The sequence below is a fragment of the Zophobas morio genome, unplaced genomic scaffold (genome assembly GCF_036711695.1).
Source record: "Zophobas morio isolate AGI-343-1 ecotype UQ-CSIRO unplaced genomic scaffold, CSIRO_AGI_Zmor_V1 ptg000026l, whole genome shotgun sequence".
Lineage (NCBI taxonomy): Eukaryota > Metazoa > Arthropoda > Insecta > Coleoptera > Tenebrionidae > Zophobas > Zophobas morio.
The window spans coordinates 9,473,356-9,492,817 of NW_026972131.1; the positions used below are offsets into that span (position 1 = coordinate 9,473,356).

At 38.5% G+C, this 19,462-nt stretch overlaps 1 protein-coding gene across 1 annotated transcript in view; it reads right to left on the reverse strand.

Annotated features, from left to right (window-relative positions):
- Positions 1-19,462, reverse strand: part of LOC135136588 (5-hydroxytryptamine receptor-like) — a 108,423-nt gene that overhangs the window by 5,789 nt on the left and 83,172 nt on the right. Inside the window, exon 2 of the mRNA XM_064065949.1 lies at positions 1,916-2,159. Within this exon, the coding sequence (XP_063922019.1) occupies positions 1,916-2,159 (244 nt within the window). The remainder of the gene's footprint in view (positions 1-1,915; positions 2,160-19,462) is intronic.

Consider the following 19,462-nt stretch of genomic DNA (forward strand, 5'->3'; position numbering starts at 1 on the left):
TTTTGATTATTCAGGTTTTTGATTTTTCAATTTTTCGATTTTTTAAGTTTGCGATTTTTAGACTCTGCCAATTATAATATACTTAAACAATGCTACTATTAACAAGAAAATTTTTATGAGTAAGGTAGACTGCAATATTTAATTGTTGCAAGTGTATGATAAAGGTTTTGTTGAGCTCCCGTTCTTTTATTTTAAGTCGGGTTATCACAATGTGTATTTAGCAGGAGGCATATAAAATTTCCCTCCATTAAGTACGTTCATGTAAAGGAAACTAGTGTGCACTTGAGAGGCCTTTTAAAAAAATCTTGTGGTCTTTTTATCGTTCCTGCACAGCGGTCTCGATAAAACCCAGTTCCTGGCAGAGATAAAACTTTCCCTAATATCGTTACATCCGTTCCGAGTACCTATTTAAAGGGTTGTTAAGTGAAACGTTAACCAGTCAAGTGTGCCAGAAAGTTAAATAAAATAAAGGGGGTATGATTAAGGGTTATCGAGTCGCATCGGCTGTCGTGGATTTTGATTGGCGGATGCAGATGTCTCGTTTTAAACTTTTCATAACATTATCTAAAATCCGCCGCTTTTCCCTTTAATTTATCTCGTTGAGGAGGAGATTTCAATATTTGGTGGGAATTTCGTGGTTTTAGTGAAAGTCTGCTTTGACAGTGTATGTGTAAAACGAGAGAATACTGTTCAAATGGCGTTTTACACTTGACTGCTTTATGCAAATACACAGAGAAAAAGTCATTCGAGCGGGAAGTTCGCCTATTGGTTATGATACAAATCCATATTTATGCTGATCCCGCTCTTATAGGCAGGTACATAAATTTTTGTATTTGGAATATTGATTACGCGAGAGAAGTACACATTTTGTGGTTTGTTTTTCGGCTAATCCGAGTGTATTTTAGGCGCTTCTAGATATCTACGTTCGACTGAATGATTGATAGGTGTGTTATTTAGCCAACTGTCCACACAAGCTGTTGCTGATAGTCGGTTTGAAATAATTGTGTTATTTATTAACTGACCAAAGTCCACACTCTGTCATTAACTCAGTTTTTAGTATAACAAATCTTGAAATAACCGGTGAGACAAGGTTCCGTACTGAGCCCCGGTTTTTTGATGTTTGTTCAGGGTGATATGGATGCGCGCGACTGAAATAAGCGCGCATTAATCAGGAAATAATAATATTGTCAGAATTTAGTGTCGGTACCTCGATCTTAATTTTGGTTTTATGTCGGATAAATGACGAGGGTTGCTTGTGGTTCTCTCTAATAAAACACACTGTACACGCTACACTTTATCTCAATTAATTTCGTTTAGACACTTTGCGCATTTACTCTCTAAACTTAATTAGATTTCATTCCCCGAGCGAAAATTTTCTCAAATAATTCCACATCTCTCTCTATATTTTTTGCGGTTATTTAATTTTTGGAAAAGTAAATCCACGTGGGTAAGACTAAAAATGTAAAGCTAATCCGGTTCGTTTTTTTTAATACCGAACACAGGCTTCGTTTTTATTTCCGAGCACGAAATTAAAGCGTCTCCCTCATCTCTTTTCTTAACTCAATTAAACATAATGAAATCAGGTAAGAATTCTTCGACACTTTAATGAATAACTCAATCCCAGTAGATAATACAAACTTCTGAAACAGTCTTTCAGGATAATTGTGTTTCTGTCGATCAAATTATACCCCAGCGTCTAAAGCAGCGTTAAATTTGATTATGTAAAAAGATTTATTATCACGTTCGTTGTATTGGATTTTTTAATTTTTGTGCGACGCGGGGGGCGATTAGGTTTCGGCTAACAAAAAGGGCGACCTGGGCTAAACCGCAACATGAAAATAATCCCGTCAAAGCGATTATTTGTGAGGGAACGTTACAGATTTTATTTTACGTCGATTAAAAGAGATTACATTACCTGTCCAGCGCTATGGCGACCAGGTGCAGGATTGAAGCCGTGCAGCAAAGGACGTCGCTGGACGTCCACATGTCACATAATTCAGGCCCCAGAGTCCACTCCTGGCTAACTTCGTACACTGCCCCTAGGGGCATCACCAAACAAGCTACGAGCAGATCCGCCACAGCCAGGGATAAGATCAAGTAGTTTGCCACGTTCTGGAGATTTCGTTCGAGGAGGATGGCTGCTATCACAAATACGTTCCCTGGAATTGAAAAAACACGCTAAAATAAAGTCACATGTTTACGGCCGCGGAAAAATAGAAAATATTGTTGGATTATGCCGCGTCTGCACGGCATGCGACAATAGAGAACTGGGGTGAGAAAACGTGAAATTAAATATTCCTGGGTGTTCTAGTTTAACTAGCGAGTTCCAGATTCCGCACAGTCAAATTATTTCAGTCTCTGTATTACAAATGCACCTAACGGCGTCGTGGTCTGTTTAACCGCACGTAATTTAAAATAATGCCGTGGAACATTGTATTTAAACAAGAGCGAAATTCGTTTGTCTCGCCTTCCGACACTCCACTTTTTGTACATTTTGTATTCCGTGAGGAAACGTCGTCAAGCTGCAAAAGATACAACAAACATTTCCTTTTACAATGAAAATGAATAACAACCACCTTTTTTGTTCGAGGAGATTAAATAAAATGTTGCTTAGTATTCAAGGGGTGTGCAGGAGTGGCCATAAATTTTCGCTGTTTTAGGGTAATTTTAATAATCATTTTCGGGCAGAAAGTTCGATGTGTTTACAACCGGGCTTGGGCGTGGCTTTTTGAAACTTTTATAAGGGTAGTCTCACTGTTCTCCTTCGATATATAAATAATGTATTTATTGTACATTCCCAGATGGAGGAGAATATATAGTTGAGGAATATTTCTTACATCGTTATTGTGTACGTTGTGAAATATTTGTATTATATTCCGAGAATATGGAACCCGGGGAATAGGGTATTATTTTCATGTGTATCATTTTTAAAAGTGCTGTGATTTTATCACAAAAGAATAAATAACATGTACTTGAGTTTCCTACCGAGCAAAGTTAAACTTGTAACAAAATCCTGCTACAATCGTTAAAACTGAAGAGTCCTTTCGGTTTTTATTTCATAAGTTTTCATTACAATCGATAACTTGTTCCTGTTACCCGGCGCATCCACCAGAATTTTTATTAGTTCGTATCATGCAGTTTTACAGCCCTTGTTGCAATTTCGCCAATGACGCAACCTCGTCGCTCCGCTGAGAGTTAAAACACGAAAGCTCTTAAGTTATGGCTTCTCGAGTTCCACAAAAAGTGCATTCGTGTATTTTTCTAGCGTAGTCGTAGAACGTATATTTTACATTTCGTTCTGTTCGAAAATAAACATACAAATAGCAATCGTTGTGCGGATTTGCACTTAGACAGAACAAGAAAAGACATTCACTTCCGCAGATTTTTGTTTCGTTTGTTTGTTTACTTCAAGAAGTATAAACAGTGTGGGTTTTATTCTGGTAAAAAGTGTGCTTCGTCTGGCGTTTTCTACCATAACAATCCGACGAAAGTTTGTAATCCATTTATGTTAATTTGTCCCTTATGCTCACATTTGTTTGTTCTGTTGGCTTTGTTTACAGCCATATTGGTATTAAGTAAGCAATATCAGGCGGTTTATGTACACTGGATTACTGGTATATGTTTTTAATTATAGCTTATTTTATTATTAAATGAGGACGCACTTTTTCTCAAAGTTTGGACAGTTTTTATATATTGATCAAGCTTCATTCACCCACTCAGTTTTTTCTACACAGAAAGTGCTAAATTTACCTGAAATGCGTACATCCAGTTTATAAAAAGCACATTAAAAATTTTTATCTGATCCAGTATTTAGTGGTGCATTATCGCGGGATTTTGAGGTTTTGATTATATTATCATTTAATCGTGTGATTAAATAAATTGACAGCGCCTTATTGACTTTACTGATAAGATAAATGTTTGCAAAAATTGAAAATTTTGAAAAATTCTAAATTCAGTTCAACTCGTCACAAAATTTATAAGTACGACCCTGGTCGCGGTTTGTGGACCGCCAAGTATCGCCCAAGGCACTGCGATTAAAAGTTTCAATAATGAAGCCAATATTACAGAGCTTTTGCAGTAATAAACAATGATCTATTTTGTCGAAAGCTTTTTCGAAATCAATATATATGACATCACATTGTCCATTACCATCAATTATTTCCGATATACCGGGTGTCTGGAAAATTATTTGTATTGAAGAGCATTAATACCAAGTTTCACGTGAAAATTTAAATTTACAATAGAAATATTTTTCCCATACAACCTTAACCAGTACTTTTCACCCCCTTAGGGGTTGAATTTCGGAAAATGCCTAAATACGTGTTTCATTATGCATTAATACTAAATTCCACGTCAAAAATTTATAATAGAAATAATTTTCCCATATAAAGTTAGCCACCACTTTTCACCCCCTTAGGGGTTGAATTTCGGAAAATGCTTAAATACGTGTTTCGTTATTTGTGTTGAAGAGCATTAATACTAAGCTTCACGTGAAAATGTAAATATACAATAGAAATATTATCCCATACAAATTTAGCCTCCACATTTCACCCCCTTAGGGGTTGAATTTTAGAAAATGCTTAAATACGTGTTTCGTTATTTGTGTTGAAGCGCATTAATACCAGGTTTTAAATAAACATTACCATAAAAATATTTGCATTTTTCTCGCTTATTTGAAGAGATACGTCAAAAGGGAATACAGAATCGTAATCCTGAGGAAATTCCGCGTGAAATGACACCCAACATGGTCGAAACGGACAAATTTTGAAAAATTCGAAAAAAAAGGGGGGCAGACAAATTTGCATTTTTCTCGCTTATTTGACGAGATACGTCAATAGCGAATACGGAATCGTAATCCTGAGGAAATTCTGCGTGAAATGACACCCAACATGGTCGAAACGGACCAAATTTGAAAAATTCGAAAAAAAAAGGGGTGCAGACAAATTTGCATTTCTCTCGCTTATTTCAAGAGATACGTTAAAGGCGAATACGGAATCGTAATCCTGAGGAAATTCTGCGTGAAATGACACCCAACATGGTCGAAACGGACCAATTTTGAAAAATTCGAAAAAAAAGGGGGGCAGACAAATTCGCGTGTTTCTCGCTTAACTGAAGAGATACGTCAAAAGCGAATACGGAATCGTAATCCTGAGGAAATTCTGCGTGAAATGACACCCAACATGGTCGAAACGGACCAAATTTGAAAAATTCGAAAAAAAAAGGGGTGCAGACAAATTTGCATTTCTCTCGCTTATTTCAAGTGATACGTTAAAGGCGAATACGGAATCGTAATCCTGAGGAAATTCTGCGTGAAATGACACCCAACATGGTCGAAACGGACCAATTTTGAAAAATTCGAAAAAAAAGGGGGGCAGACAAATTCGCGTGTTTCTCGCTTATTTGAAGAGATACGTCAAAAGCGAAGACGGAATCGTAATCCTGAGGAAATTCCGCGTGAAATGACACCCAACATGGTCGAAACGGACCAATTTTGAAAAATTCGAAAAAAAAGGGGGGGCAGACAAATTCGCGTGTTTCTCGCTTATTTGAAGAGATACGTCGAAAGCGAAGACGGAATCATAATCCTGAGGAAATTCCGCGTGAAATGACACCCAACATGGTCGAAACGGACCAATTTTGAAAAATTCGAAAATAAAGGGGGGGCAGACAAATTTGCATTTTTCTTGCTTATTTGAAGAGATACGTCAAAAGCGAACACGGAATCGTAATCCTGAGGAAATTCCACGAGAAATGACCCCCAACACGGTGGAAAATGGACCAATTTTGAAAAATTCGAAAAAAAAGGGGGGCAGACAAATTCACGTGTTTCTCGCTTATTTGAAGAGATACGTCAAAAGCGAAGACGGAATCATAATCCTGAGGAAATTCCGCGTGAAATGACACCCAACATGGTCGAAACGGACCAATTTTGAAAAATTCGAAAATAAAGGGGGGGCAGACAAATTTGCATTTTTCTTGCTTATTTGAAGAGATACGTCAAAAGCGAACACGGAATCGTAATCCTGAGGAAATTCCACGTGAAATGACCCCCAACACGGTGGAAAATGGACCAATTTTGAAAAATTGGAAAAAAGGGGGGCAAAGAAATTTGGATTTTTCTCGCTTATTTGACGAGGATACGTCAAAAGCGAATAAGGAATCGTAATCCTGATGAAATTCGCCGAGAAATGACACCCAGCATGGTCGAACCGAACCAATTTTGAAAAATTAAAAAAAGGGGGGGGACAGACATATTTGCATTTTTCTCACTTATTTGAACAGGTACGTCAAAAGCGAAAACGGAATCGTAACCCTGAGAAAATTCCGCGTGAAATGACACTCAACATGGTTTGAAAAATGCGAAGAAAAAGGGGAGCAGACAAATTTGTATTTTTCTTGCTTATTTGACGAGATACGTCAAGAGCGAATACGGAATCGTAATCCTGAGGAAATTCCGCGTGCAATGACACCCAACATGGTCGAAACGGACCAATTTTGAAAAATTCGAAAAAAAAGGGGGGCAGACGAATTTGCAATTTTCTCGCTTATTTGACGAGATACGTCAATAGCGAAAACGGAATCGTAATCCTGAGGAAATTCCACGTGCAATGACACCCAACACGGTCGAAACGGACCAATTTTGAAAAATTAGAAAATAAAGGGGGGACAGACAAATTTGCATTTTTCTCGCTTATTTGAGAAGATACGTCAAAAGCGAAAAGGGAATCGTATTCCTGAGGAAATTCCGCGTGCAATGACACCCAACATGGTCAAAACGGACCAATTTTGAAAATTAAAAAAAAAGGGGGCAGACAAATTTGCAATTTTCTCGCTTATTTGACGAGATACGTCAATAGCGAATACGGAATCGTAATCCTGAGGAAATTCCGCTTGCAATGATACCCAACATGCTCGAAAACGGACCAATTTTGAAAAATTCGAAAAAAAAGGGGGGCAGAGAAATTTGCATTTTTCTCGCTTATTTGAAGAGATACGTCAAAAGCGAATACAGAATCGTAATCCTGAGAAAATTCCGCGTGAAGTGATACCCAACATGGTCGAAACGGATCAACTTTGAAAAATTCGAAAAAAAAGGGGGGCAGACAAATTTGCATTTTTCTCGCTTATTTGAAGAGATACGTCAAAAGCGAATACAGAATCGTAATCCTGAGGAAATTCAGCGTGAAGTGATACCCAACATGATCGAAACGGATCAACTTTGAAAAATTCGAAAAAAAAAGGGGGGGCAGACAAATTTGCATTTTTCTCGCTTATTTGAAGAGAAACGTCGAAAGCGAAGACGGAATCGTAGTCCTGAGGAAATTCCGCGTGAAATGACACCCAACGTGGTCGAAACGGAACAATTTTGAAAAATTCGAAAAAAAAAGGGGGGCAGACAAATTTGCATTTTTCTCGCTTATATGACGAGATATGTCAATAGCGAATACGGAATCGCAATCCTGAGGAAATTCCGCGTGCAATGACACCCAACATGGTCGAAACGGACCAATTTTGAAAAATTCGAAAAAAAAGGGGGGCAGACAAATTCGCGTGTTTCTCGCTTATTTGAAGAGATACGTCAAAAGCGAAGACGGAATCGTAATCCTGAGGAAATTCCGCGTGAAATGACACCCAACACAGTGGAAAACGGACCAATTTTGAAAAATTCGAAAAAAAAGGGGGGCAGACAAATTTGCATTTTTCTCGCTTATTTGACGAGATACGTCAATAGCGAATACGGAATCGCAATCCTGAGGAAATTCCGCGTATAATGACACCCAACACGGTCGAAAACGGACTAATTTTGAAACATCGAAAATAAAGGGGGGTAGACAAATTTGCATTTTTCTCGCTTATTTGAGGAGATACGTCAAAAGCGAAGACGGAATCGTAATCCTGAGGAAATTCCGCGTGAAATGATACCCAACACAGTGGGAAACGGACCAATTTTGAAAAATTCGAAAAAAAAGGGGCAGACAAATTTGCATTTTTCTCGCTTATTTGAAGAGATACGTCAAAAGCGAATACGGAATCGTAATCCTGAGGAAATTCCGCTTGAAATGACACCCAACACGGTCGAAACGGACCAATTTTGAAAAATTCGCAAAAAAATGGGGGCAAACAAATATTTTTTGCCAATACACACCCCTTTTCGCCCCCTTTGGGGTTGAATATCGGAAAGAAAAGAAAATGAACTGTAGAGGGTATATTATTTGCTAAAATCAGTCTTATCTTGGCAAGTATGGGCCCCGCCCTCCCACCCTTTATTTTGTTCAAGGGTATGCCATATTTCAACGTCAGTTTTATCGTAACAAGTACTAGCGCCCCCCCCCCCACCCGCTCTTTATTTACTTAGAGAGTAGGTCATTTGCCAAAATCAGTCTTATTTTGGCAAGTACTATCCCCAGCCGCCCGCCCTTTATTTGTTTAGAGGGCTACTACTGCTAAGATAAAAAAGATTTTGTCTAATGAGATCTCTATAAGAAAATAGAAGATGGGTGGGCGGTGCTAGTACCTGCCAAGATAAGGCTGATTTTGGCAAATGAAAAACCCTCTAAGAAAAGAAAGGCGGGTGGGCGGGGTTAGCATCTGCTAAGATAAGACTAATATTAGCAAAATACCTATTCTCTAAAACAATGAAGGGTAGAGGGTATATCATTAGGCACAAGCAGTCGTATCTTCGCAAGTATTGGCCCCGCCCACCCACCCTTTATTTTCTTCTAGGGTATGCCATTTGGCAATATCAGTTTTATCTTAGCAAGTACTAGGCCCCCCACCCGCTGTTTATTTTCTTAGAGAGTCGGTCATTCGCCAAAATCAGTCTTATTTTGGGAAGTAGTATCCCCACCCGTCTGTCCTTTATTTTCTTAAGGTTATGTTATTTGGTAATATCAGCCTTATCCTGGCAAGCACTAGCCCCGCTCACCCGCCCTTTATTTTCTTAGAGGGCGAGTATCTGTTAAGATAAAACTGATTTTGGCAGATGAGATCCCTCTAAGAACACAAAGGACTAGTGTGCGGGGTTGGTACTTGTTCAGATAAAACTGATTTTCGGAACGGACATCCTCTAAGAAAAAAGAGGGTGGGTGGGCGGGGCTAGTACCTGCTAGGATAAGGCTGATTTTGGCAAATAAGATACTTTCTAAGAAAAAAGAGGGCGAGTGGGCGGGTCTAGTAGCTGTCAAGGTATGACTGATTTTGGCAAATGAGATACCCTCTAAGACAAGACAGGGTGGGTGGGCGGGGCTAGTGCTTGCTGAGATAAGACTGATATTGGCAAATGACCTACTCTCTAAGAAAATGAAGGGCGAATGGACGGGGCTGGTACTTGCTAAAATAAGACTGATTTTGCCAAATGACATACCCTCTAAGAAAATTAAGGGTAGAGGGTATATCATTTGCCAAAATCAGTTTTATCATGGCAAGTATTGGCCCCGCCCACCCACCCTTATTTTTTTCGACGGTATGCCATTTGGCAAAATCAGTTTTATGTTAGCAAGTGCTAGACCCGCTCACCCGCCCTTAAATACATTGCACTACTATAGTATATTAAAGAACGAGTTTCATAAGGTAAATATGAAGGCCAAGTTTATAGAACGAGCGGCGAAGCCGCGAGTTATATAAAGGATGAGTGCGACAATGCCCTTATGAACGAAGTATGTATACTATTTTTTCTACGGCGCACGTTTTTTCGCAAAATTTAATTGAAATTTGCGTTTTTTTGAATCTGGGGAATTTTGTCCTGGTTGGTGATGGGTTGGTCTGACACGAACCACGAAATATTTGAAGTTCGAATTTTCACGACAACAACTGTAATTCGAATCAATTCGAGTTTTTGTAAGTTAAAATTGGTTAAAATGTCTTGTGAAGAAGTTAGTGAAGTCCTTACGCCTCCCGACATACGGGAAATTTTAATTTGACATTTGCCACTGACATTCACCTGACATTTCTCGTCATGCCTACCAATCTTGCCGATCTAAATTACACCAGATCTATTTCAGAACCACATTCCGCTATTAACGAACTGCTTTGACGTCATTTGGGTGCTTTAATAGCTCTATTAGAAAATCAAAAAACGTGCGCGGTAGAAAAACAATTATTTAACACGACTGGGACCTTTAAAATACGCTACTTTGTCAGAGTGGGGATCTTCAAGCCATTATATGATGTTTAATTCACAAAAAAGAGGAAAAAACAAAAAAATGGTACTTTTTACGACATTTCTTTGGTTGATTGAGCTGTTTTCAGGAGCTTAGAACCTGAAAAAAGCTCGAGTTTGATGTACAACCCGTCTATATTAATATCATTTTATCGCAGAAAAAAGAAAAAAAAAGTTAAAAATAGAGAAAACCGTCGCTTTTTCATTAATGGCGTGACGTGTTTCCTCGGTTTCAATTACCAGTATCTATGAACACTATCCACAGGCCAGAGGTTAATTAATGGCGAGGGTGCTGGGTTATTAATACCACGACTGTCTGAAATGTATCTTGGTAATTGCATTTAGCTACACCGTCAAATATGGACGCAGTTTGACGTCATATTTGGTAACAGCGTAACGTGCCGTCAATAATACAGCGAGCCGAGGACGGAAGGCAGACGAGAGAAAGACGGATTTTGTATTTTGACTTTCAATAATGGATAATGACGCGGCCTCAAATTTAATATGAATTAATGTAATAACAGTGGAGATGTCGCTTTTACGAAGCTCATCATGCACTGTAATTTCATCTACTGTAATTGCTACCTAACAATGACGTCTTATTCGACTCCTGCAGACACGCTTTTTCATTTTAATTAATCTCAAGTGGAGTATCTTTTCGAACAAAGTCGCCGTGTACGCAACGTGACTTTCTAATTTGAATCGGCGGAATTCGAGATTGTGTTTGCTTAGAAATTGGAAATTTCTTACATCGACTGACGTCAGAGCGTAATATCAACGACCCCTGCAGGTTACGGGGAGTCAAGTTGCGCTGAAATTAGCTGAATGTGCAGCGGCTTGATGTAAGGCTTTCAGTAATTAGGTTATATGTTACCCGTGGAACATTGACCGGCTGTCAACCCTTTTCGCAGTGAGCGGATCAGACCGGCCGAAAACATGTTGTGTTATCAAATTCGGGCTTATTCCCGATTACTTAATTAGATCGATGGCGCGGTTTGATGGCCGGACACCGGGCACAGGTGGCAGGAGACGACATCTGTCGATTTTTTCATCCACGGATGAAAGCGTCGTTCCGGCCGGGTGGCGCAAACACGATTTTTTTTTGCAAAAATAGACGCGGATTAAAATGGAAATTCCAGTGGAACAACTGCAGAAACTGAAAGTCGAACAGGCGATGTTTAAATTTGTGAATGGTGTTTATTAAACGAATTTAGAAGTCGGATGGTTAAGTAAACTTGCCGGGCTTTAAATATCGAAAGGAGTCGAAGAACTGGAAATGAGAATGGCCAAGGGGTTATCTGTACAAACTTTGGAAATGTATGTATCAAACACGACTGCGTTGCGAACTTTTTTCTATTCCATTACGACCTTTTTGAATTTTTAAAATGTGTGTTTAAACGCCTCTACAATAATTTGCAAAAAAATTAAATTGGTTAAATCGTTCCGAAAAGGGGTCATTTTTTTAAAGGAAATTTTGCTAAAATTGGACTAAAATTATTTTAATTTAAATGTATGCAAGATTTCTTATTATTTTGGTCAAATGGTGATGTATATTTAAAGTAATAGTTAATTCCTCATAAAATATGTAAATTGGCGTCAAAATATTTCACAAGTTTTTTAAATAAGTATATTCAAAAATAAATAATGATTTATTATCCCGGCGCCTCCACCATTTTCAAAATTTTTTCAAAATCATATCATTTTTACATAAGTGTGTTGCGAATGCGCATTTGTGTATTTTTTGAAATTATTTTAAATTGTTTTTTCGTCTGCAAAACAACGTTGTGTGTCCTGAGGATTCAATAAAAATGACCGAAACGTAGCCAAAATGATCTCTTTGTTCACCCGATGTGCAATTTGACAGTGAAATTAGACATTTGTCACAGCGACAATACGATACTTCTTTTAGCGATTGCTCGTGAAGTAAAAAAGAAGCTTTCAAACAAAAGAAACACTCTAGATAGATTGTGGCCTCGCCATCAATTTAGAAAACTTCCCTAAAGATTCACTTTCTTTCCTCATTTTAGCTCGTAATGCAAAGAGGCAAAGGCCAGCTGCAAGGGTTTCGGTCAGGGTACTCCATTCGATTTTCCCTAATATCCAGTCCTCATACATTATTCATAAAATAAGAACAGATTAATGCGATTTACACAGAAATGTAACATCAACAATGCCGGAAAAATGCGAGTCATGTAAACACGGCGATATAAATCAGCTGCAATGCGAATCTCGTACAAAGACCTCCATAGATTATTAATAACATCCGCCGCTGCACTATCAATTTTACGGAGGCTAATTTATTAGCCGGCACCTGGTCCCACTTTGAATTGAAGTGAAACTTTACCAAAAACAATGAAAGTTAGTCGTTTCGTCGCCATCGATATTTTATCATCTTTTGTGACTAGAGCATTTTGCGGGAGAAAAATGCTTTATTAATGCTATCAATCATACGAGGCTGACGGGCGGATTTTTCAGCCGTAACGCAATTTTAAATAAAACCCGGCAAATGATGTGTACATAAATCTTTTTAATAGAGAACTATAGCGAGTTAATTTTTACGACTTGCCAAACTATAGTAAGATTTAAATGCGAACGGGAAAAGCCTAGCGGAGCTTTTCCTTTAGCTTTTTGCAGACGGACGTATGCGGGAAATTTTCCGAGTAATAAAACTCTTTAAGGTTCGTTGAGGATCAGCTCCGGAGTGAATTCGTGGATTTTCTTCGTTGCAACATTTAAATGAAGGGGCTATAGCTCGCGTTTTATTATTAATCTCAAATCAAATCTGTAATTTCATTTCGACTCGGATCCGGGATAATAACGTTAAGTGCTTACATGGGTAAATGAAATTGTGAAATTTCCGACGAAAAGTGAAAAGTCTTTTGATCAACGCAGGTGAGGCCAGGTTAAAATATTCATCGAAGGCACGTATTCACTCAGATTCGAGGGGATGGCAAAAAGCGGGTTTTTATTAAAATTAAATAATTTTTACTTCCATGAACAAACACTTGAAGTTAAAGTTGGTTATTATTGCTGAGAGGTCATTTTCCCGTTGGCTCTAGATATATTTTTGTGATTACTTGCTACCACGCGTGTTCGTCAAAACCGGCTGAATTATCACGTTCTTTCTCCAAACAGACTGTGTTTTTACGAGACTTCACCCTCTTTGTACGTTTTCGTTTACATTGCGCCTTGTTTAATTTTTCAAAGACGGGTAGATTCGTGCCACTTCTTTGCTCCCAAACAGCGTAATCTCATAAGTAAACACGGCTTTATTTAGCAACATTATCAATTCATCGGATTCCGAACTTTCCCGTCGTATTTTTTTCAGCGACAACAATAGTTCGTTCCTCGCGATTCCCCCAAATATCAATTAAATTTAGCAAGAACGTGGGGAAACAAATCTAATAAAACCGCCACGGCAAGCAGGCAATTTCATAATTAAAATGATACACGTGGCGTGCGTTCTCTAGCTTAGGCTTTAATTTCCGGATGCGATTTTTCAGCCGCTTCGGGAGAGAAACTTCTTGTCTGAGATGTCTCCTCTATTTGCCTAATACAGTTTTCATGCAAATCTTGGAAAGATTGTTGCCGAATGTATTTTTAAGAGGAAATACGTTCCAGGAAACAGCGGGGCGTTATTAAGCTACACAATATAAAATTGTTGTATTTTGATGTGTTGCATATAAATGAGATGATTTCAGGAGGCTGAAGACTTCGCGGCTCTTCACGCAGACGTAATTTGCACAGCTATTTGCGGACGCGTAAAAATAATTTAATGTCTATATACCGCGCTCGCAGTACGTGGAAATATGCCTGCGATGAGCCATGCACGAATTTTTAAATTCGAGAAAGATGAGAGTAATTACGCTGCGTTCGTTATTAAAGCGAATTGCTTGCCAGTAAAGCGGGTTTAAAACGCCTGTTTATGTATTTCCAGGCGCACTTAATGTATCCTCGCAAAAAATAAATCTAAAAATAGCAAGCAGACTAGATCAGAGTAATATTGTGAATGCTGGAAGCAAAGTCTGGCATACTTAACCAGTGAAGAGATGTTCATTTGGCCAAATAAAGCCCCTTTTGTCGTCCCTGAGCCGAAAATAACTCCTGATTTGTTGACCGATTGAAACAAAGTTAAAATCAGCGTAACTCTTTGTGGTGTAGTGTCCGTAATTACGGTGTAATTTTTCAGGAACCTGAGCATTTTTTCCGGCACAATGCCGCGTAATTAGTGGCACACAAGCAGGCAAAACGGGAAAAAATCTAATTTCGGAAGTTGGGCCGCGCCCTAACAAGCCCATTGAATCCGGGCGCTTAAAAAAGGCGTTAGGAATGATTTTAATCCGAATTTTTGGCGCCGCAGGAACCACCCTTGTGGAATAAAACTAACAATGATGCAATTATCTGACACTGATCCGCTCATTATAAGGGAGTGACACGGATGATTGCGGATTTCCTATTTCGGATCCAACTGTCGGTTCGTTTCCAATTAGTTTGGATTATTCGAGCGTTATCTTAAGGTGGCGCTAGACGACAAACGCCACCAAACGAAAACAAACTTGCATAGAGACGTCACGACTGACTGCGGGAGCGTCATAAACCGGTTTGTGTCGATGTCAGGAAAACAATAATTATGCGGTGGTGCGTTAAGTTTGCGGCAATTTGTTATCGGCACGACAAATCACTCGGCATTCACCTCGCAACGTTTTTCGTTATGTGTTGAAATGCGTCTTGATTACTAGACTTTGTGTGTTGTTTTGTTCAAATGGGTGGCAGGACGCGGATTACTGTCGGGGAACGTGGGCTGAAGCCTGTTGATACTATTTGTTTTATAAGTTGAAAACCGTGCGAAAAACAAAAAAAAAAAAAACGAAGCGAAAATTTGAAGCTGCTTTGTGTTACGACCGCCGCTGAGGCGCCTTTGCTTTAATCATTGTACATCCTAGTTTGCAGTGTACACGAAGAAGTAATTATCAACGTTGTAGATCCAGCAGGATGCACTCTAGTAAATTTAACGCTATTACCCCAACTTGCTTATTGAGTTAAAAGTATTGATTTTCGATAGGGTTGTATCTATTAAGTTTATTATTACTTAGGGGGTTATGTTATATAGTTAATTATACGCAGCTGCCTATAATTCAACCATGGGAAGTCTTCACCGAGCTATAAACAACTTTTATCTACCAGTCTGGCGCGGTGAGTGAATTCGAGTGAAAATCAAAGCCAAACACAATATTCTCCGTTCGTGAAAGAGTGGGTATACGTAATCTCAGATTGAAACAGAATACGATGTTTCTATAGAAAGGTGGTAAATTTGATACGATTTACAGGGGCGTGACGCTGCAGAGATTTTAATTGATAAGAGGCGGGATTTATTAGACTGATGGCTGTGCAGAGAGACGCTCCTAACCTCTGAATCAATTAAACATAGTACTAGCTAATTTTTATAATGTTCAGCTCGACTGGAAACCGCGACATCGACAACAACGCAACGACACTAAATTCAGAATTAAACATGTTCTGAGCTTAGTTCTCTTGTTCTCAACCGGCACTAAATTATGAGCTCTAACTCAAACTGCAACACGTACAACGTCAAGTTTTAATCGCATCAAACTAACTCCTTCAACTGGAACTAAACTCTTATTTTTATTCCTTTTGTTGTAAGCAAGCCACGGTTTTTCCCACTTTAATAAATAAAATTTTCTGTTTGTTCTTTTCCAGTTCATCGTTGTGAATGGGGATTGTTTCATTAAAGATGAATTTACAAACGAAATGAGCAGATCGCAGGGACAGTTGAATAGGAAATGAATTCACTTTAGTAAACTCGACTTGAAGCGATGTTAAAATTGCATAAGATGTCAGCTTGTGGAACGTCTGAAAAGAGGTTGTCGTGGGTTATTAAGGTGCTTTAATTTAAGACGGGCGTTTCGGGACAAATACACTTACATAAAGTAGAACGTACAGTCTCAGCATGTTTTTTTTTCGTTATTTATGAGTGAAATTGAGAAAGTTTCCCATGAAACTGGTCAATTTTTAGACCACATAATTGTGTGCGTAAAATGGTGGAGGCGCCGGGATAATTAATTTTAAATTTAATTATTTCAATAAATTTTGAATTCTCTTTCGAAATGAACTTTGTTTTGAAAAAGTCAAAATGGTGGATCCGCCGGGACAGTAAATTTCGTTCACGAGTTCTGTGAAATAAAAATTAAGCCGATTAGGTGACAGTATTTAAAAGTGTGAATGATCGTTATCGTGAAAAAAGTGCGTGTGTTGCGCCAATTTTCGCCGTTTGTGTATTCACGTGGGATTTGTTGTGTCGCGATAATTATTCTAAAACGTGTCTTTCGTGGAGATGAATGCGTCTTTGGAGTCAAGGCCTCCCCGTGGGCGTTTAATGTGGAAAATCGTTTAGTTGTAAACGACGAAAGTTTTCCGGTGATTTGTCGATTTTCTTGAATAATACATTCGCAGGGTTATTAACCAATTTAACAATGGTCTCTTGTTTGATTGTGTCGATATCGTGCAGATTTATTAGCTGATAATAACGTTCGTGTGGGATAATCGACAATTTCGATCTACTTATTACGTGGAATCTCCTTGACATTCTTTTTACAACAGCCTTTCGTGCGGTGACGTTATTAAATTTGGATTGACTAAATATCATTTCAACGGTGATATTCCACGAGGAGAAAATGGAAGAAGCCCGTAAAGAAACTCGAGACGAATCGAGGCTCAAAGCTGTAAGAATCTTGAGGGATTAATGAAGTATAGACTTTGTTAATGACTGTCAAAGTTATAAAGTTTTTATCGTTGTTGAAGCATTGAAAAGCGAGACGTGATGCAAATAACTAGAAAGGGATAAGTTCCACGGGGTATTAAAGGCCTTGATGAGGGTGGCAAGTTCTACTGCTGACATCTACTAATAATGTTATCCGCAGAATATACAGACTTTGCCGGGTACTCGAATCGGAATGAATCAAACGTTGAATAATTTCGAGGTATTGATCAAAGTGTCCAAACTATACTTGTGGCTTTTCCTCGCCCCTAATCTTTACTATTTGTCAAGCGTGACAACATTATTTAAGTGAGTTATCGCTTTTTCGACACTTACCGGTCCGAATCCCTTTTAATTAAACCTAAACTTTGATTTATCTTTGAACGAGCGTATCATAAGCAAATAAAAGCCGACTCGCTAATTTCGCCGGATTTAAACTTCCACACAACAAAATTTCCCAGAGCTTTCCAGAATCAATTGTTCGATTCGTGCCGTTAGAGTGAAAGTTCCAAATAAGAAAGTACGACAGGAACTGAAAACTTGCCGGATAAACCGGATTCAACTTCTAAAAAGACGTTAAACACTAGTGAAATATTTAAAGAATCTTTACAAAGAAACTTTCGACGCGAATCTATTTATTCCGAACTTTTGATGTGTTGGCGGATCTCGCGAAAGCTTGTATGTTTGCAAAATTCGTTTCGAAAAGGAAAACTTTCCCGAATTCACTCACTAAACCATAATGCGTGCTTTATTTAATTGTCTGCACAAAAATGGTGGAGGCGCCGGGACAATAAAAATTAAAAAATTAGTGATATACTCAGGATCACGAAGCAATGCGTACACGTCATGGATGACGTAGATCCGTTACCAACACTAAATCAAAAATACGCGCCGCAATACGTGGCAATACGGATCAAAATCGATCAATTTGGGGAAAATTATATTGGTACGATTGATAGCGAAACATATGCTAAGTTTTATCGGTTTCGCAAGTGTCATTGGTGTCAGTTTAAGTTGTGTTATTGTTTGATTTTTCGCGTTTTTCTATTTTTCTGCTCGTGTAATCGTATCAGTTCTTTTCAGAACTAAAACAGTTCTTCTCAGAACTCCAACTTAACTGTCGTGTACCGTGGTACGTGTCGCTTGCTTGAACGTAAACATTCCATCATGCCGAAGCCCTTGCACAAAGATGCAAAGCAAATGGTCGCTAATTTAGTGGACTATTTTGCTAAAGAACGCGATAACGGGGGACCTCTTTTACCACTAACAGCTGTTCAAGACGTAAGTAGGTGTATTTTAGGTATTATAGTTACAAATGCAGTTACATTGTGCAGAGGGTTGCTGCTGCTCTCGGTGTATGTGTGAGAACAGTGAACTCCGTGGTACAGCAAATAAAAATCGGAGAAGGTGTACATTCTCCCAAGAAAAAGAGACCCCGAAAAAAGCCGGTGTGTGATATTAGCACTTCGGAGCAGTGTGCTATTCGAGAATGTTTATATGGAATGGTCGAAAAAAGTATGAATTTGATGCGCACGCCTTATAGATACTAACGATTATTTTACAGAAATACATGTTACACGATCGTCATTACTTGACTGCTTGAAGGAGAAACATATATTTGAGGGTTCTGTGAGCTCATTGGGAAGAATTTTACATTCTATTGGGTTTCGTTATTCTCCAACAAATGTACGGAAGCGTCTTATGGAATTACAACATGTTGTTCATGCAAGAACCAAATTCTTACGTGAATACGTGCACAATCAGCAGAATCCAAATCCTTTGCAATGTGTCTATCTTGATGAAACATGGATATTTGAAAATGGTTCGGTAGTTAGGTCATGGCAAGATGATAGTGTCAAAAGTATCAGGACGTTCAAAATAGAAGGGAAAAGGTAATAATGTGTCAGTTTCATGTTAGTTATTTATTCGTCTCATTATATTTTAGGTATATTGTATTACATGCAGGTACAAGCAATGGATTTATTGATGAAGCAGCGCTGGTATTTTCTTCTAATACCAAAAATCCAGACTATCATGGCGAAATGAATCAACAGAATTTTCTCAAGTGGTTTGAAAATCAATTGCTTATGAAGCTCGAGGAACCATCACTGATTATTATGGACAATGCTAGCTACCACAGTACCCTTGCAAACAAATGTCCCAATGGTTCATAGAAAAAAGCAGAAATTCGTGAATGGCTTGAACGACATGACATAAGTTCAGATCCACAGCTGTTAAAAACGGAACTTCTTCATTTGGTTGCACAGTAATGCATATACTATTCTCTATAGTTTCATTTAAAATGTTCTGTTTTTCAGAAACAAACCTCCAAAAACGTATGTTGCCGATGAATTGGCCCACCAGTATGGCCATAGAGTATTGCGATTGCCGCCATATCATTGTGTGTTTAACCCTATAGAAAATATTTGGGGAATTGCTAAAACTTATTATTCTAAACACATTGGGCGTGAGGGTTATGGTCACAAAAATGCAGTGGAAATGTGGAAAGAAGCGTTAGCACATGTCAC